Raw genomic sequence first — 21,136 nt, 5'->3', positions numbered from 1 at the left:
ATCTATCTATCTATCTATCTATCTATCTATCTATCTATCTATCTATCTATCTATCTATCTATCTATCTATCTATCTATCTATCTATCTATCTATCTATCTATCTATCTATCTATCTATCTATCTATCTATCTATCTATCTATCTATCTATCTATCTATCTATCTATCTATCTATCTATCTATCTATCTATCTATCTCATTTTATTTCATTTATTGTTTATTTGAAAGGGGACAGTGTACATTAATAAACCCAAGTTAGCTAAGGAGTGCTAATTTTCATCGGTAGTCCCCCAGCCAGATATTAAAAAGGCAACCTTAAAAATAAACACAAGTATAAAATCACAAGATTAAATTACAATACCAATTACATAAAAACATTATGGTTAAGAAATAAAATTCATGTAAAATGATTAAAAATTAATTGTAAAATTATTTAAATTAATTAGAAGGTGAGAGGCAGATCCACAGGGTAATACAGGGAAACATCTTAGGGTATTATTTGTTATTTGTGTTGATCTTTTAGCCTGTTCCATTTGGCAAAGGTAAAAAAAAATGACAACGTGACAACAACAAAACAAAAAAGGAGAAAAACCTTAGCTGAATTAGGTCACATTCAAATCTTGGTTCCTCAAAACTCTTTTTAATGCTCATTGACCCTCTTCAACCAATAAAATGAACACAACTATTATTAACCATTTGATGAATCAAATTTAACAGTACTTATGAGTCAGTAAATAGTGATTATGTATAAACCCAGGATAGAGACATTAACTTTAACAAAATCAAAACATACACAAAGTCAAAGCAAAAACATTGTACATTTCACTAAAGGTTTAACTATTAAAAGCAAAATAAAATGTCCTGGTATCGCTTTGAAACATTATATAACAGCAAATGTCAAAAAAAGAAATATAAGTTCATATGTTTTTTGTTTTTTTTTTTAGATTTAAATATTTTTATATGTTGCATCTTTTCCTAAATGATTGTTTTAGTCATTTCTGATTTTTCTAGATCCCTCTGTTTTATTTGCTGTTGCAATGAAAGATGAATAATTTTCATGACTTTGACGCCTGATTTCTCTACCTCCTGTTTAGAGCTCTGTTAAGATATTTAAAGCAGCTCTAAATATTTCTAATTCATTTTTTATTTTTAGATCCGCTCTTAACACCAAACATCATAGCTGCTGCTAGAAGGCCCCATTTCTAACATTCCAGTGTGGTGAGCTTATTTCTAACTGGATCTGATGTTTACTAGAAAAATGTTACTAGTATAATCCTGCAGCACCGTTCAGTGGTGAATGAGGATGAGAATGTAGTCATGGTGCAGCCATGTCCTCTCAGGGATGTTCCATCTTGTAGATCTCCACTCTAAGCTGATTGGTCCATGTTGACTGCAGTGATCAGTGTGCGGCTGAGGGTCAGCGTAGCCACGCTCTGAGCTATCGCAAGGGCTGTGCCCGAACATTTCTTGACTAAAGTCTGCTCTCCCTCTATGCCGCTTGAAATTTTGACCTCCTCATCTCTTCCTCTCCTCATCCTCCTCCTCATCCTCCACATCCTTCTGAAGCTGTCTGTCACAAAGCAGTACACCACAGGATCCAGGCAGCTGTTGAGGCTGCTCAGGCTCACTGTGATGTGATAGGCCAGCACGTGTCCTGCCCCAAGTTGCCCATCACCGTCTCCTGTGGGCCTTACCTGGAAGTAGACCAGGACTTGACGGAGGTGGAACGGAGTAAAGCAAATAGTGAAAACCACCAGGATGGTGGCCAGAAGCCTAATGGCACGAGTCCTCCTGGCTCTGCTGCGCTGAGGCATCAGTCCGTGGCTGGAGGAGAGGAAACAGGCGACGCGGAGAGTAAATCCCACCACGGCCAGCATGGGGAGGAGGAACTCAAGAACTGTGAGGTAGAAGTGTGTAGGGAGGTTCATACAAGAGGAGCTGAAATTCAAGGCCGTGGTCTGCACGAGAGAGGAAACAGAGATTCAGCCCTTTTGTCATATAAGTTAATTATTATTGCCTGTATTCCAGCCTCATGGCATCCATTATAGAATCCAAGTTTGAAATATCCTTAAAGTATGTGACAAAATGCCAGCTTCAACAAGATTCAGGCGTGGGAACTGACAGCCTGGAAGAAAGCTACTGGACCACAATCAGCTTTTAATTTAAAATCTTTCAAATTCTATAAAGGTGGGTTTCTAGAGATTGAAGAGATGGAGGCCCACAGCATCATTGATCCTCCACTTTACCTAACACTGAGGATAGGTACTTTCATGCAAAAACTGCAAATAGAAGCCATTTAGCAGAATCCAAATGTTTGTTTCTGTTGGTAGGATAGAAAAGTAAAAACTAAAGTAAACATTACAGAATTACTTTAGTCACGCCTTTTTTTTTTTAGTATTATTTTTTTTAGTAAGTATTACATTTACTGATAAATGTCGCAAAATAGATTTTTTGTTTTTTTACCCTCACATAAAAGTATTTAATAAAAGGAGGAGTAGCAGCCTAGTGGTTAGGGCATAGAGCTTTGAGGTCTGAGTTCGAGCCCCACTCCCACAGACTGCCACTCTGGTTCACTGAGCAAAAAGGCCCCTAACCCCACACTGCTCCCCAGGTGCCGCACAATGGCAGCCCACTGCTACTCAAGGGGATCGTTTAACAGCAGAGCATTCATTTCATTGCGCTGTACTTGTGACAGTGTAATGACAATAAAAGAAGGTTACTCATGTTGAGGTGTTTTTTTCCAGGATCAAATGAAGCTTTGCTGTGAACTTGATCTGTTTGTCCTTTAAAAGCAACACAGCTTAGAAATGGCTGCTTTAAGATTGAATTTATTTGAGCTGCAGCCCTGAAGGAAGCGGCGGTGATAGGGCACGGCAGTTTTTAGTTACTCTGAGAGCTTTTATCAGTCATATTTTTTTGGTTTTGCTTACACAGTACTATTAGGTGCCTTTTAAACATATTGGAATGCATTGGTTTTTTAATTTTGAATGAATATTGAACTTGATGTATGTGATAAAATTACTTGTAGAACTTAGCTTGATTCTTTAAAGGCTCCTTTTTTACATTTTAGTTTTTAACATTTGCTTCATAAAAACTGTTAGAATCAGTGTTTGCAATATAAATAAAAATAGGCGGTAAAATTAAAATTTAAATGCAGAATATTTAATAACAGTCATCATGTTTACAGCAGGTTTACATGTGCCATACAGAGATATAGATAATATGTCTGTGAGGCATTTAACCTGCTGTAAAAAAATAGTCTATTCTGCCTATTTTTTTCGTATTGTTCCAGCGTGACGGATGATGCTGTTGACTGTTTCTGTGAAGCTTTACCTGAAAGGAGTAGGTGACCACAACTGCAACGGACCACACAGCGGCGCTGACGCCCTTGGCTGCTCCAGTTGTCCTCCATCGATGCAGAGTGCTGGCAGCGTGGACGACAGCTAGATAGCGGTCAATACAGATACTGAAAAAAACAAAAATCACACTGAATTAGTTTGACCTACATTTAATTATAATTCAATCACTTCTCAAGTTAACCCATGGATTATTTTCATTGAATACTTCATGTTTTTTTTTTTGATTGGCTATAACTTTTTTGTTTTTATTGCAAGAAACATTTGACCTAATTATACATAATGGTATCTACATTATTCACATTGATAATATCAATAATCTTCTTGTACATATTTAGCTTACACTAAAACATGCGCATGTTTACCCAAAACTACCTGGATTACAGAAAGCAAAAGGTAATCTAGGTAGTATAGAAGAATATTGCTAATCAGAGTGTGATGGCCAAACACCTTAAAAGTCATTACTATACATGGATCTTCACCTTTGTTGTTTAATGTAGTTTTGAAAAAAATGTTTTGGGTTAAAAATAAAAAAAAACTATTTCAGATATGTAATTAGTAATATGTAATTATTTGGTTATGAGGGCCAATATCCTTCTTTTTTTGGTACTAGATCATCTTATTTATCTGCTTAAATTTAGGGCAAATACACTGATTTTAAGAAACATTTACTTTTTTAGAGCAGTGCTTTCTGAAGTGTAATACTAAAACTTTTTCTTATGATGGTAGGTATTGACAAAAGAGACTGTAACTGATTTCTCTCATACCATTTTATTTCCTGTTTAAAATTATTTTAAAATGAAAGGTTTGCGGCTCACTTAATTAATTAAAAAATCGGCTCTTGCTGTTCTTTCGTGTGTGTGTGTTATTATTTTATTCGTTTTCCCCATGGCAAAAAAAAACACACTGACCCCACCTTGGACACCCTATTACATTTTGTGTAGAACCGCCACTGTTTCTAAATGTTAGGCACAAACGATATAGGTTTGGTGCATTTAATTAGTCAGTCAAACAATTTAACCAAAATCACAACATACCGGTATGTCAAACCTGTGAAACCTGTTACCGTTTCGCTTTGTGAACCATTTCTGGTGCACAATCAGTTAAATGTTTTCTTTGAAAGATTTTATTTTCTAAATGTATTTATTGCAACTGTTATTTATAACAGTTTAAAGCCAAAATCTCCTCTTTTCCTTTGTGAAACGAAACAGAAAGTCTATTTTTATGCTTACAAAAACAGAAACTAACTAGCTTTTAGTTAAAATGAAATGTTCCTTAAGTACTTTTTATTTTTACTTGAGTTAATTTTTATTTGCACTCTCTCCAACTGTGCATAGTACCAGGTAATCTACAGCAGCCATTTTGAAATTTTGGGTTCTGACCCCAGTTGAGCTCACGAGATGATTTATGGGGGTTGCCAAATTATTTTAGAAAAATATAAATGGCCAAAATGTAGCTTCCGACAGGACATTAGAAGGCAATTTATCACTCAAAATCAGTGACTGTTGACCATCACTAGGCTTCCCCAAAACAACAACAAACCTGACCACTAGTGTATAGGAGGGCCCTGGTTCTGTAACACATCAACTATCCAGGGGACGAAGATCAGATTTTAAGGGGCGTGCCCCTATGACCCCCCCCCCCCCCCCCCCCCCCCCCCCCCCCCCCCCCCCCCCCCTTTAGCTCGGCCTTTTTGTTGATGTCATAAGGATTTATATCAGAGGTCTTAAACAGGGGGTCCGTTTCATTCACTACACCTGTCCCATCAACCAGGAATCATAATCAGGAATACTTTAATAATCTCAGGGCAGAATTACTGTCAATACATGACTCCATCTGTAATAGAGTGTCTATAAGACCATTTTTATATAACACAATTTCAAACAATATATATAATTAGGGGGTCCACTCCCCACTCCATCTCGCCATAAGATTTGGGGGTCCTTGGCCTGGAAAACGTTGAAGAGCCCTGATTTATATAGTTCGCACTGCAGTACCCCTTCATCACCACAAGGGGATGCTAAGGCATCCAAAACACAGATATCCAAAGAAAAACTGTTAAACTGAGTGGCTGTGCAAAATGTTGCTGTAAATATACAGTTAGGTTATTCCACATTGACTTAAAAGCCGCAAAGGTTTGTTTTTCAAATTTTATTAGAGAAGAGGAATTCAAGGCTATACTGCTGCTTACCTTTATCAAGGCTGCACTTTAAAAAATGAAATAGTCTAGAGAGCTGCACTTAACGAAATTTGATTTTGTTTACACTTGTGTACAAAATGAAAAAAATAAAATCTGTCTAAGTCTATATTTCATGAGCTCTTTAAATTTGTATTTTTTCCCCATTGTTGTGAAACTAAGGATTGTATGGAAGAGTATTAGGGCCACTATGGAAATAAAAAAGGTTAACTGATTTTTACATTTTATTACAGTATAATATGCCTTTTTGTGCCTCAGAATTCTGACTTTAATTCAAGAATTCTTACTTTTTTCTTAGAATTCTGACTTTTTCTCAAAATTCTGACTTTAATCTCACAATTCTGACTTTTTTCTTAGAATTCTGACTTTAATCTCACAATTCTGACTTTTTTCTCAGAATTCTGACTTTTTTCTCAGAATTCTGACTTTTTTCTCAGAATTTAGACTTTAATCTCAGAATTCTGACTGAATTCTGACAGCTAGCAAACATGTTAGCATCAAGCCGTAGCCATGTCTGTTTTAGAGACTCAACTATCTCTCTTGTTTTAATCACCTTTTGCTCTTCCATTAATGAAATAGCATCACCAGGGACCCCTCGGGCACGTTAAAAGTCGCCTAATTCTGTCATTTTTCACCAATGTGTTACTGTCCCTCTCAAACAACTCATATATTTTTCAGTGAAGCTGAGTGCTCCCACATCTCTTCCTTCATGGTGCCCATCTACATTAAGGTAAAAAATTCTGAGACTAAAGTCAGAATTCTGAGAAAAACGTCAGAATTCTTAGGAAAAAAAAGTCAAAATTCTGAGAAAAAAAGAATTCTGACTTTTCCTATATAAAACTGAAATATTATTTAAAAATCAGTTAACCTTTTTTTTAAAAAAAAATTTTTAGTGGCCCTAATCCATAGATAAGCCCCCAAGTTGTTGGGAAAAAGTCCTGCACCTGGTCAAAAACAAGATGCTGCAGTACATGTTGACAAAGTAGCTGAAGGTGTGGACGTAGGAGCAGGCCACACAGCTGCCACCACTGTGGTACAGCGCGATGCGGGCGGGCAAGGACAGCGCCACCAGCAGATCAGCGACAGCCAGGTTCATGGTGTAAACCACAGAAGCCGAGGAACGAGTCGAGGTCCCGCAAAATACATACAGAGCGAGACTGTTGAGGAGGACACCAACCACCAGCATCACACAGTTACAGACCTGCAGCAAGGAGGAAAAGCATCCAGCTTTGAGGTTTGATGTGCTGCATTGGATTCACATCTGAATGTAAAGACATCAGAAAGTAACAGATGACAGATTCATGTTTTTATTTTCAATCTCACCATCAGAAAGACCCAGAAGGGGTAGAAGTCCTGGTACAGCTGTAGATCCAGGTGTGCTGTCTTGTGCAGATAAAGCGCTCCCCACTGTGGATCCAAGATGCTACAGTTAGTTTGGGATGCAGTGGGGGGATGCAGAGGGTCCCTGGTGCTCCTGGAGGAGCTAATGTTAGGGAGAAGGAGCTCCATCGCATCGAAAAGATGATCAACTGAGAGGATAGAAATAAAGGCATGTCAAATGAGATGGTTTTAAAAAAAAACTTCCTCAAATATCCCCATTTATTCTACAAAATGCAACCTTATTCATATTAATAAATGAATATGACCCCAGCTCATTTTCCAGGTATTTATCTATGAGCCTTTAACTAATGCAGACCTGCACTTCCATTGATAGCAGATCAGAATGTGACATGAATGCATTCGAAACAGATCCATGCAAGAGTTTACCAATAAAAGAGCTGTGCTTTGCAATATAAATAAAATATAGTTACACAGTAAATAAATTTCACTGTTAAACTAATTAGAGCCAGCGGAGCAAAACATTATTTATTCAGCCACTGATTGCACATGTTATCTAACTTAGAAAGATCATTTTTCATCATAGACACTTCAACTAAGAGAGAAAAACTGTGAAAAAAAATCCAGGAAATCTCATCGTAGGATTATTTATAAATTTATTTATAAATAATGGTCGAAAATAACAAAAGTAGTAGCTCCGTAATTTGTAGCACTACTAGAGGTCAGGTCTTAATGTCAGTCTTCACAAGGTTTGCTGCTATTTTGGCCCATTCCTCCATCAGATCTCTTCTAGAGCAGTGATGTTTTGGGGCTGTTGCTGGGCAACAAGTGCTTTCAGCTCCCTCCATAAGTTTTCTGTGGGGCTGAGGTCTTGAGACCTGCTAGGACACTTGAGAAAGATAGAAATACTTTTTCAAGAGCCAATCCTTCATTGGCTTAGCAGTGTGTTTAGGATTATTGTCCTGCTGAAAGACCCAGCCACCTTACATTTTTAAGGCTCTCACTGATGGAAGGAGGTTTGAGCTAAAAATCTCACAATATATGGCCCCAATTTTTCTTCTCATAACCCAGGTCAGTCATCCTGCCCCATTTGCAAAAAAATAGCCCCACGGCATCATGCTTCCACCTCCAAGCCGCACAGTAGGTATGGTATTATTTGGAAGTAACTTGCATTCTTCTTCCTCCAAACATAACAAGTTGAGTTTGTGACTAAAGGCTCTATTTTGGTTTTATGTGACCATGTGATTTTCTCACAATCCTCTTCTGGATCATCCCTATGTTCTCTGGCAAACTTCGGACCTAGACCTTGATGTGTACTGGCTTGGGGGGTGGGGGGTCGTGGAGTCCATCTTGATGCAGTGTGTTACTAATAGTAGCCTCTGTTACTTTGGTCCCAGCTCTAAGACGTAATTCATCAGGTACGACTGTGCAGATCTGGGACCGTTTGGATTATTTTGACCCCAAGGAAGGAGATCTTAGGTGGGGCTCAATTATTTTTTCACACCAACCTGCTTGCCTACTGTAGATTCACTGTTACCAGTCTAATGCAGGTCTAAACTCATCTCCCTGGTGTCCGTCTTTGGTATTTGCCATGGCTGGGTTTGGAGTCTGACTGTTTGAGGCTGCGGACAAATGTCTTTTATACAGATAACATTTTCAAACAGGCGTCACTAATACAGGTAATGAGTGGAGGACAGAAGAGCTACATAAAGATAAAAAAGATCAAAGTCAGTGAGGGCCAAACATCTTGCTTTATTGTAAGTGATCAAATACCTATTTTCTAACCATAATTTAGAAAATAAATCTTTAAAAATCCTACCCATGTAATTTTCTGGATTTGCTTTCCTCATTTTATCTCTTATAGTTATCTTGAACCCATGATGAAACCTTCGCACCCATTAGGGTGCCTGATTGCCGGCTAATAGCAATCAGGCAGTGTATTCTCAGGACTTAGGGATGCTAAATCCCCAATGACTCCACTCCAGATCAATGAGTTCTCTTTTTTCCTATTATTTCCAGTAGTGTTTGTAAGCTCTTTCTAATGCCTGTCTTAATGTAGTCCGTATCAAAAACTCCCCTCATATGCAGGCAAATGTATGCAGATAGTCCTGCTTACATTGATGAGGACACTCTTCAGATGGTTTATTGCAGTGGAACACTGTAAAGACCTTTTAGAGTTTAATCTAGAACAGATTGTTTTATAAACATCGCCCTTTCATAGTGGGGAGTTGATAAAATCCATCTTCCCGTGCTCTCCGAAAGGATATGACAATTTTGACAAAGTGAAGCACGTGATCTGAACTGTTATTTTAAAGAAAAGCACTAGATCAAATTTAATCACGTCAGAGCTTGAGTTAGACCACTCCTGATCCTCGCAGACTTAAAAATATAAAGTTTCTCCACTCAGCTGAAATGTGACGGATACAGCATGTTTGATTTAAAAGGCAGGAAGTTCTAAAATGTTCCACTAATGTGTAGCAAGGAACATTTTCAAGGTAAAAAACGGTTCTAAAAGGGAATGCAATATTCTGTATGTTTGGCACATTGGTATAAACAATTTAGAATTTGTTGACAACCTTCAAATATTTTTCAAAAAGGCTCAACGAGGCATCAGTCCGGCACAGATTATATGGTTATCATGTCATTCACAGATCTGCAGTTTGTGAATGAGAAGTCCTTTGAAACATAAAAGTAAAAAAGAAATCACTTTTTCCCATTTTTCATCAAGGAATTTTCATTTAATATTTTTAATGAATGAAGCATTTAGGGTAACACTAAAAAGTAACTTTTTCATTGTAGGCTGTTGTTGTTCCAAGGATTATGGGATTTGTAGCTAAAACTGAATTTTATTTTATAGACGAGATAATAGAAACAGGATTTGGGATTTTAGGGATGCTTCTTATTGTCTTTTAGGTGTTGCCATGTCAGTTAACTCCTTTGTGTTCAGTTTCTTTGCCTAAATCATTACTGCTCTATTTTCATTAAAATTTTAATTTAAATGTATAGTGGAGAATGTTATTTTTCTGGGTCGATCATCAAATTTAGTGGTCCTCCTAATTTCTTAATCTTTCTGGTGATATGTTTACGTAAGGCTGTCCTACGTGCTCATCCCCATTTTAACCTACAGGTGGTGAATCTGACATAGTGGAAAAATAGCAAATCTTCTTTTGCAAAGTAAGCTTGTATGAGCAATGCAAACAGCAACTTTAAAACAGAGCGTGCACGAGGAGAAATGGGCTCGTGCACGCTTTCACACACGTTTAATAGGCGCTCCCTCTCGGGAGTGGGTACCGGGTTGTGCATGTGCTTTTTCTGTGGGGAGGGCGGGTCTTTTAAAAAAATCACGAAAATCCTCCACTATTGATGTTTGTGTTCATCTCTCTGTGTTTTATTCTTACTTTTCTGCTCTGTATTGTATTTCAGTTCTTCTGCCTAGCTCTGATTAAACTCAGAAGTTTCCCTTCTCTGTACTCAGTATTCTGGTTTTGTTTTGCAGACGTACTTATGTGATGCTCGCCATCGTTTCATGTTCTCTTCTCTTTGTGCCAAATCTGTGAGTTTGCTTCTTCTAAACACCAAAATGCTCTTTTAATATCCAGTCCACATTTAGGTAGACTGAAAACAACAAACTATGACAGACATACACAAACCTAAGCTTTGTTTGTTAAACTTTTTCACATACTGTCATGTTACAAACTTTTAAATATTTTTATTGTAGTATTTCTTAATGCAATTCCTTTGCAAAGCAAGAAATCTAATGCGCAAAGCTTCCATTTACTGCAGGACAAGGATATTAAACATATAAGCAGAGCCACAATGGGACGATTTAGATCTAAACATAGTTATGAGTTAGAATGATCAAATCAAAATCCAGCTCTTAATTAAACTGAAAACCTTTAGAAAGACTTAAAGATTCAACTTACATTGTCATGATACTATAACTGGTTAAACTTTAGCTACTTTTAGGGCTGCAACTAACTATTATTTTGCAAATCGATTAATCAATTAATAATCGGATAACCAAAGGTTCATTAAAGAAGATTTTTTTTTAATGAAATTAAGCCAAGTAAAACTAAAACTTTTCCACTTGAGGAGCTCTGGACAGACAAAAACATATTTTTAAACTTAAATGCAAAATGTTTATAAACTTTTTCACAATTTTGGTATAATTACTGCTCTAAGTGGGTCGCTTTGTCAGCTAAAGGCATGTTTTAGAGTCTCTATACTCCAGTTAACAATTAATCAATTACTAAATTAGTTGCAGATTATTTAAATAATTGATTATTCATGATTAATCAGATTAATTGTTTCAGCATTAGTTACTTTACACTAAAAGGTTTAAATGTTGGTTTGAGGATTGACAAAGCTGGAGACATACCCCAGGAAACTTCTGGCTGTAAAACATACTGTAATATTTATCTGGAGACTAAATACAAATATACAACACACTATTTAGATCACAGCTTGGAAACAAAATGCAATTATGACCGACTTTGCAGTGATCAGTGGCATAAAATCCCAGCATTTAGAGATTCTCTCAACTCTTTATCATTGTAGCCAAAAATATGGTAGAAGATCTGGATTGAATGGACAAAAATACATTAATTTGACTAAAATTAATGTAGGGGAAACAAATCGGATTGGTTTCTACTTTAAAAAACAATCATAAAAATGCCGAAATCAATCTTCTAATCTTGCCTTTTTCTCTTTCTAAAACTTAAGACTTATTTATAAAAAGAAATACCAGGAAACAATTCATAACTGATACAAGGTCAAATTTACAGACAGTGAAAACTATCAACAGCTTCTGACAGTGTAGAAGCTGGAGTTGGCCTTCTTTGTATCTTTGGATTATTACTACTACTAATAATAATACTAACAATTTAAGAAATGCATGTAAAGAAAGCAATAGTTAATATATATATATATATATATATATATATATATATATATATATATATATATATATATATATATATATATATATATATATATATATATATATATATATATATATGTGTGTGTGTATTTTATCAAACATACCTTAGGTGCAGCGAGAGGGGGACAGGAGTCTTTAGACATTGGGTTCCTCCAAATCCATTCTATTCTTTCTTATATCCTTGTGTTTTTGTTCTTTTCTTTTAGGTAAAGGACTTTAGAGACCAAAATGTCTCTAAACTGGGTTGTAGAATATGACCAGCAGCAACTTCTACCTCCTCCCAGTCAAATACTACAATCCTCCTCCTCTTGACCCATTTACCTCAGCTTACGTCCTCCTTAGCAGGACTTTCTGTCCAAACTTGAACTGGTGTTCTTTTTTTTTAGCTCACAAGTGTGTTCCTGTATAGAATTAACACAGTGAATAAAAAAAAAACTGGATCTCAAACCCTAAACCAGACCTGAATTGAGAAAGCTTCCTGGATGGGAAGCAAAACATTGTCAAAGTTGGAAAACAAACTCCAGTGGTTAGTCTTTTAACTTTTTTTTTGTTTTTTTTGTTTTTGGAATGACTACGACCTGAATCATTGTGAATCTTCACCAGCATAATACAGGGAATATCTGAATAATTGTTGTAAAAAATTGTAAGTTAGAGATTAAGTGAGAAAATATAAAAGTTTGTGTCACTATACAGGCAGGTGGCAGGTTGATTTTTAACTCAACTCGTTAGAATGAGATGTTAGAATAAGAAGATCTGAAATCAAAGCTTAGAAAGTTAGAATAGAAAATGATCCAGATGAGTTCCTAAGGTATAACAGGCATCTACGCAGCAAAGATGTACAAATAATAGAGCGGAAGCTGTGGTGCTTCTTGCCTGAAGTTTCTGTTTCCAAAAGTTAAGTCCGGTATTATGCCAGATTATTTGTTGGTGTTTCGTCTCATTGGTAGAATTACAGTTTCTTCCTAATTTGATGGTGGTGCAGTTTTTAGCACTGTTCCCTGGTGTCAAGAAGGTTGTCTACCCAAATATTTTGGCAAGTTCCCTCTTGGAGCTTTATTAGCATGAAGTCTGCATATTTTCTCTATAAATAGGTTTATTTTTTTTTAAAGAACCCCAACAACGTGGGGTAGTAGTGCAGTGCATAGTGCAGTGCGTTTGTGCTCTGAGAAGGTTGCAAGTATCCAGTTTGATCCCCACATTCTCTATTCTGGGTTCCTGAGCAAAACCCCTTAATCTTAACCCCTGATTAAGAACCCCTGGGCGCCACACAATGGCAGCCCACTGCTCCCAAAGGGGATGGGTCAACATGTAAAGAACAAATTTCCAAATTGTGGAACAATAAAGTGATTTACAAACAAGTGTTTCAGATTAAACTGTCCCTAGGCATGAGTTTGCAAGTACATATTTGTATAGCTATGCATTTTAGCATAAATATTTTCAACCATCTATGAGGGACACCGAAACCGCTCTTTGTTGACCTGAACTCTAGTCACTTTAAACCATTTTCTAGATAAATCTAGTATGCTGGATTAAACTAGATCAAAATGCCACATTTATGTGGGAATGTGTGGTCCCACTGAGAAACAAACAGAAGAGCAGGTGTACAATGTTTGTATCTGTGTTAACATGTTATCCAATCATCAATAAGATGGACAAAATACTGGAAGAGAGAAAAAAAGGAACTACGTATCGTATGCATCAGAGAGACTGAAGGTCAGAATTGCTTTTATTACATTGGATACATAATTTGAAGAAAAGTTGTGGTTTGTAGGGCTTTGCTATTTACTTTAAATGTGTGAGTGCAGTTTAAATGACAAAATCTCTCATGACACAAACCTGAACTATACAGGTCACTCAGTTTGGCTTCACTTCCTTTAAAGCAAATATTGGATGTTTGATTTATGTTTCACTCTCAGTGACTTAAGAAAGACTCCAGTGAAAGCTTAATGGGCTGTTTTAAAGCTGGCTCAAATATTTGAGATCTCTGCAAGATGTTTAAAGCGCAGCAGACAGAGAGGAAGGATGTCCTACTTGGCACTTCAGGGAAATTTAGTAGGTTGAAAGAAACTCTGACACTTGGTTGTGTTTGGAAATCTATTTATAGAGTTCGCCTGGTTCAGGTGCATTTGGAAATTAATGTCAACAATTATGCTCTTTTGTATGCACAGTTAGACTTAGACAGACAGATTTTATTTTGTCATTTTGTACACACAAGTGTAAACAAAAAGAAATGCTGTGAAGTACAGCTCTCTAGACTATTTCATTTTTTTTTAAAGTGCAGCCTTGATAAGGTAAGCAGCAGTGATAAAAACATTGCGATGATTTAATTTATAAACTGAAAATTTATAAATTTATAGATATTAAATTTATAAATATTCATAACATTTAGTGGAATAATAATGGTAGGATTGTGGTTTTGTAGTTTGCCATAAAGAAAAACTGCATTATCATGACTATTTTCTAAGAATTCAGCAGGTATAAAAAAATGGATGTGGAATTGATGGTGAAAAAATCCTCATGGTTCTTGGCATGATTGTATTAGTTTTATATGGTAGCATTAAAAAATATGTTACAGCTAAAATTGGATGCCAAAACAGGATGCTTTTATTAAAATATAGATTGGATTGATGGGTCTTTTACCCATATTCTCAGGAACAAAACAAAAAGTCAAAAATTGTCAAAAACCAGGGTAATTCACCAAGCTTTTATTTACTATACTAAATTGCTGTTTAAAAAAAAAAAAAGAGTTTCAAATAATAGTTATTTTTCTACAAAAAGCCAAAAAAATAAAAATAAAAAAAATAAATGGGTCTAGCTAGAGGTCTTTGCTATGTGTGGACCATTTCACCTCCAGTCAGAGATCTGATCCTTCTGGTTCTTGTAACTAGAACTGGACCAGCTGGACCAAACTCTCAGATCACATACGTTGAGCATAAACTGCTAGCTTTTTAAAGCTAGTGGTGACTGAAAGCACCACTGTTTCTTTTCTTTCTTTCTTTCTTTTTTTTTTCTTTTCTTTTTTTTTTTGCTGCTGCTTTCAAAAAAAGTATTTCACCAAGTATTATATCAATAGATATTTTGTTTTAAATAAGTAATTTACATTTATCTATTTTTATATAGTGTCTATATCTACATTTTAACAGTAATTTTGTCAACACATTTCTTTAATCTGTTCTATAAATTGCTTCTACTTTTATTTGATCTAGTTCGTTATAATATTACATATGAACTTAGCCTGGTTTGATTAGAAAGTAAATTTGCCTGTCACAATATGGCTATGGTGCCGTTGCTACTGGATGCCACGCTTCTATAGTTACTATGACAACTCAACGTCGCCGTAAAAACAACTCTGTAAAAACAAGGTAAAAAAAATGTTCCCGAGCAACACCAAAGCAAAAGAAAAAAAAAACAAAACAACTCAAAGCTTTTATGTAAAATATATATTTAACAAACTCACACACATACAAGTGGTGTTTTATGTTCAACAATATTTTTTTAAATTATTTTATTCGGCAGCGGAACTGCTTATTTCGCATTGTGTTGGGGACCGGAAACAAAGCTGATTAACAAACGCATCGCTGGTAACGGGTGTGCGTGTTAACCGCGTAGAAAATGTTCAAGAACACGTTCCAAAGTGGGTTTTTGTCTGTACTGTACAGCATCGGCAGCAAACCGCTGCAGATATGGGACAAAAAGGTGAGTAGAGATCTGGAATTGACCGGGTGAGCCTCTTCCGGTGTGAGCATTCACTGCTAGTGATGCTAAAGCTACTTGGTATCATGTTTTACTTTCAGAAAGTTATGCATTTTGATCCGATAATTCTATTAGCGTTATTTATTTATGGTAAAAAATTTAAATATATATCGTTTTATTTAGTAGATTATCCCAATACTAAGTTACACACATTTTTGCTGAATGTAGAAAATCAGCAGGCTTAGAGAACCAATTAAACGTGTATCCTAAAACCAACATAAAGAAAAACAATCCAAATCAGTGTTCTCAGGTGTTTTTATACGTTGCTATGGGAACAGATCCACACGAATACACTGCGCCTTTTAACATATGAGTCTATATGCTGAAGGTGCTATTAACAAGTTTAAATGTATTTAATGTTAGACAATCTGTATTTGCAGCCACAAGAACTTGACAAACTGCACTTTTTTATTTTTGGCTGAGTCTGTTCAACCACAGTTTGCTGATTAAAATCCTTTAGTAGCAACTCGAGACTTGTTTGCCATCGATCAAGTATGTATTTAGATTTCATTCTATAGAATGAGAGTACTACTCAGTAACTTCATCAGCTTTCAAATATATATTGTGATATTTATACCATGTATAGTGAGAGATTGCTTGGGGGAATGCTTTATGGATATAATGTGTATGCATATGTTTTTATGCAAAATGTTATTATGATTACGACAATGTCAAATATAACGATTGGAATATTCAAGACAAAAGACTTCTGCACACCCTTACATATATAATTTGCACAGAAGTAACAGTGTTTTGCCTTCATGGTGAAAAAGAGAACAAAGAAAACCGATATTAAGAGAAATTGTAGGGGAGTGGCGGCCTAGTGGTTGGGGCATTGCGCTTGGAATCCAGAGGTTCTGAGTTCGAGCTCCACTCTCACAGATGACACTCTGGGTCCCTGAGCAAGGCCCTTAACCCCACACTGCTCACCGGTCGCTGCACAATGGCAGCCTACTGCTTTCAAAGGGGATTGGTTATATGCAGAGTTGATTGCATTGCTTTGTACTTGTGACAGTGTAATGACAATAAAGTTGAATTCTATTCTAAAGTCAAGGAAGGAATAAGAAATCAAATGAAGTACTAAATAAGAAATGCTGCAACATTACCAAGCTGTTCTTCATTCAGTGACTCATACCCCCATCTCTTCTTATCCCTCTTTTCAGTTGCTGACTCTAGATATTTTTTTTCTCCAGAAACAGGTCTGTCAGTGTGTGGTGCATGTTCACATTTAAGTTTAAATTTTTTTTGTAAATGTCTTAAAGCACGGGTCTAAAACGTTTTCCAAACTGATGGAGAGATGGATCACAGCCCCTTTTCTGTAACTTTGAAGTTGAAAGAAAAAATGATTTAATTGATCAAACATCTCACAAACATGCTGCGTTACCTCCACCGGCGCTCTATAGATCACAGCTCCTTCACTAAAGAATCTGTTCTAAAGTATAGCATTTGTTTGCCATAGTTTATGCTATGCTTTAGTTTTTATCGTTCGCAAACCTTTAGGGGAGTCCATAATTGCTCCAAGATAACTTTATATCGGGAATCTGTATCAATAATTGAAATCGGTTTATGAAAGGCAAAAACCTGACCTGTCTTTGTGTTGACAGGTTAGAAACGGTCACATCAAGAAAATAACTGATGGTGACATTCACTCAACTGTCCTGGAGATTGAGGGAGCAAATGTCAGGTAAGTTGTTTTCACCTTCAAAACGTTTGTCTGTTCAAATTCGAATAAAGTGGGTCATCCAAGAAACAAAAATAAGCAAGCAGATATAAAGAACTGAAAATAAGTTGTTTAGTGGAAATTAACTTCCATGCTTTAAAGTTTAACATTAAGGCACACATTTTGTTCATCATGCATGTTTAATTTAACTAAGAAATGTTATATATATATATACTTAAAAGTATATTAGTGTGTTTGATTCAATCACTTGTCTGATCTTTCTGCTTTTTGAACTGTTCTCTCTGCAGCACCACCTACATATCCTGTCCTGCTGATCCCAAGAAGACCCTCGGAATCAAGCTTCCCTTTTTGGTGATGATTATTAAGAACCTAAAGAAGTACTTCACCTTCGAAGTCCAGGTACTGCCTCTGAGAGCCTTCTCGCTATACAGACTGCTGAGGTTTATGGTCGCTGTTGTTTTCTTTCTTCTTCAACATCTTTCGACATCTTTCAGGTGCTGGATGATAAAAATGTCAGGCGACGCTTTCGAGCTAGCAACTATCAGAGCACAACGAGAGTGAAGCCGTTCATCTGCACCATGCCGATGAGGCTGGATGAAGGCTGGAACCAGATTCAGTTCAACCTGTCGGACTTCACCAGAAGAGCGTATGGGACCAATTACACAGAGACACTGCGTGTACAGGTGAGCACACAGAGTTTTTTTTCTCCCTTGTCTTTTAGAAATCCGCATGAATGCTTTTTTTTGTTCTAAAAAAAATAATTTTCTTTCAGATTCATGCAAGCTGTCGCATCAGGAGGGTTTACTTTTCAGACAGACTCTACTCTGAGGATGAGCTCCCTGCAGAGTTTAAACTCTTTTTGCCTGTCCAGAACCAGAAGGCCAAGGTAAGAGTGCAATCTGGAAAAACATCAGTTATTGCATTTATTTGTTTAAATAGTTCTTTAAACAAAACATTTTTTTTTCTCTAAATGCTCTCTAAAACATTCTTTTCTCTTTCAGCAATAGAACCTGCTTAGCTGTGCCGTGGCCTTAGTATTGGTGGAGAGATTTATTTTGTGTACTGTAGATGTATTTGAAAATAGCTTGTGTACATAGGGCGCTGTTGTGTTCGTGTCTGAAATAAAGATTTTATGGAATCATTTTTTATTTGTCTCTTTAGAGATATGCTTATTTCATAATTGTTGACCAGAAAATTGATACATATGCATGTTGATCAATGGCTGCTACTTTATTTAGCAAAAATGGCAAAATCATTTAAAGAAAAAAGCTTTGTTATAAAAAAGTTACAAATTACATTTCTTGAAACATTTGAACAACACTCTGAATTTTAAGTAGTTATTTTCCATAGGAATAAAATTGGTTATTTTTTCTCAAATTTGGAAAAACATAATTTATTAAATTTGCTGTTTAATATACATGTACTTGAAAATATGAATTAAGAATGTGTTGAATACGTTTTTTAGGTTATGCTGTAACATCAGTTTATCTTATGTTTGGCCTAGCAAAGAAACAGTTTTATATAGTTTAATTAAATTCAGTTAATTTATATAGTGCCAATTCACAACACGTCATTTAAAGGCACTTTACATTTCACCAGATCATACAGTCAAATTGATTCAAAGTTTTCTAAGGAAAACCAGTTGATTGCATCGACTAATTGCCTCAAAGGCAAGCCCCTCACACCAGGCATGTTTTGTAGCGACAGTGGAGAGAAAAAACTCCCTTATAACAGGAAGAAACCTACAGCAGAACCAGGCTCAGTGTGAGCGGCCATCTGCCGAGGCCGACTGGGGTTCAAGGAGACAGAAGCAGAGATGTAAAAGGCGGCCCTGTCCAGGAAAAGCACAGCTCAAATAAGGATATTGATGCGTGTGGATAACAGATGGCACATATACATATTTCCATGTCTTTCTAATTAGTGTATATGAAATGTTCATTTAATAATCACTTTTAGAAATATATATGTATCTATATATATAATATACTTGCAGCCATAGAGAGCACAGACTTCATATTTATTTATCTTTTTCACCATGAAATACTTTCAAATGTTCTTGTTTCACCTAATAGATCCTAACAAGTGTTTGGTTAATTTGTACGGCAGCTAATTTTCCAACAAATCACCAGAGCAGTATAAGTGATGTTTTACACAACTGATCAAATTAGTCATTAGATGCATTAATAATTTCTTTTAATACTTTTCAAATGTATGTTTACATATTTTTTATTGGTAAATTGCATTTCAGATATTTTTCCACAATTTCTTTTAAATATTTGTGAGATTTTATAAGAAACCTACTTTGAATTATTTCCATTTTTAAATGATCACATTTTAGTATTTGGTGTCAGTTTTTGCCCGAGACATTGCAAATCTTGTTTTTTATGTTTAACATGTTAGAACAGTAAATTATAGTCAATTTTAAGCAACATTAATGAAAGTAGTGAAAACAAGATTTGTGCGATTTTAGTTAACATGGCAGCGATACAAATTGTTTTAAAACAACAAAACAGAGCCAGAGGGATAGAAAGCACTTTTAATCAGACAGCAGAAGGATTTTGAACTAAAAGATGACAAAAAAAGAGATACCATCAGTAAGTAAATTCATTCATTTTACAAATTTCTATCAAATAATTCAGAAAACATAAACACAAAATTGTTAAACTAAGATTTACTCTGGTAACTTCAAGTCCACCCCCCAAAAAAACCTCCATAACCTTTACCGTTTGTACTTCAGGTAAGATAGCTAGCTAGACAGCCATGATTTTCCTTTGAATATACTTTTCTGCACATATTTGGCAAACATTAGATGGAGAATTGGATCAATTTCAGCCATGATATTATTGAAATGCATCAGCTATGTGCTGAAATACTCATAAAACAGGATTATTGCATTTTTTCCCACTTTTAACACCTTACTGAAAACAGAAACTAACTATACAGTGAAATTACAGCTCTTGATCTCATGTTAACTAAACACAGGCACTTGTTTTTCATAGGGAACACTGATGGGTTTTCTAAACTGGTGTTTCCCCTGCTATAACTTATCAAATTTTTATTTTTTGTTGGGGGCTTAACAGCACTGATCAAAGCAAAAATACAAAAACAAAAGGATCTAATACCGGATGAACTATTTGGTGAAAAAGCTGCTTAAGTTGCTGCTTTTGCCAAAACATCAGGACATTCCAACATCTCGTGGAACATCCATCCTAATTAATTTTTCCAACCATAATAATTATAACTTAGGTTAGTGCATTCTTAGAAATCTATTGCTTTTGTCAACAGCATGCAGATCTTTAAAGTGCAAAAGATATACATCATTGGCTCAGATAAAAGAAAAAAAAAAGGTTTGAAATGATATAAGATAACATCTCACTTTAGCAAAAATATAAACAGCATGGAAAGGTTTTTTAAAGCATGAAATCATTTGACATTTAAAATTTTGTGCAAAGAACATGTAATAATCCAATGCATATCAGCTAATACACCATGGGCTTTTTTTATGGAGCCATGACTCCTCATTCCTATCCTTGGTCCATTTGATCCTTCTGGGAAGGGATCCTCGCTTCCTTAAAATGTGATAAAGATGATTTTTATTTGAATAATATTAGAAAACACTATATTGCACAAAGAGGAGAAAAAACATTTTTGGAATACAGGTAAAGAAAATAGTTACTATGACAACTTCAAAATCAGGACATCTGAAAGGGTTCAGCCTTAATCTAGGAAAAAATAAACCATTTATTAAACCAGACTTGTGGCGCTGAGATACACAGAGTGACCTCTTTGCCACCAACATAGACACAAATCTCATTCAGGCTTTCATAGAGGCAAGATTTAGTTCTGTTTGCCTGGCAGTGGTTTGTCTTAATT

At 35.8% G+C, this 21,136-nt stretch overlaps 2 protein-coding genes across 2 annotated transcripts; one reads left to right on the top strand and one right to left on the bottom strand.

The window, feature by feature from the left end:
* Nucleotides 1-1,050: 1,050 nt before the first annotated feature.
* Nucleotides 1,051-12,027, bottom strand: LOC119779589 (G-protein coupled receptor 20). Its single transcript, XM_038279262.1, has 5 exons — nt 11,934-12,027; nt 6,876-6,959; nt 6,497-6,753; nt 3,333-3,465; nt 1,051-1,957 (listed from the first exon to the last, which is right to left on the bottom strand). Exons 1-5 carry the CDS (start codon nt 11,970-11,972, stop codon nt 1,367-1,369), a joined length of 1,104 nt encoding a protein of 367 aa, XP_038135190.1. The 5' UTR covers nt 11,973-12,027; the 3' UTR covers nt 1,051-1,366.
* A 3,340-nt stretch (nt 12,028-15,367) lies between these two features.
* Nucleotides 15,368-18,406, top strand: cfap20 (cilia and flagella associated protein 20). Its single transcript, XM_038279445.1, has 6 exons — nt 15,368-15,525; nt 17,187-17,266; nt 17,551-17,662; nt 17,758-17,946; nt 18,036-18,149; nt 18,265-18,406. The coding sequence occupies exons 1-6, from the start codon at nt 15,442-15,444 to the stop codon at nt 18,268-18,270; spliced, it is 585 nt and encodes a 194-aa protein (XP_038135373.1). The 5' UTR covers nt 15,368-15,441; the 3' UTR covers nt 18,271-18,406.
* Nucleotides 18,407-21,136: the final 2,730 nt, after the last annotated feature.

The sequence above is a fragment of the Cyprinodon tularosa genome, unplaced genomic scaffold (assembly GCF_016077235.1).
Source record: "Cyprinodon tularosa strain WSP-4 unplaced genomic scaffold, ASM1607723v1 ctg15, whole genome shotgun sequence".
Classification (NCBI taxonomy): domain Eukaryota; kingdom Metazoa; phylum Chordata; class Actinopteri; order Cyprinodontiformes; family Cyprinodontidae; genus Cyprinodon; species Cyprinodon tularosa.
This window is presented reverse-complemented; position numbering and strand designations above follow the sequence as displayed.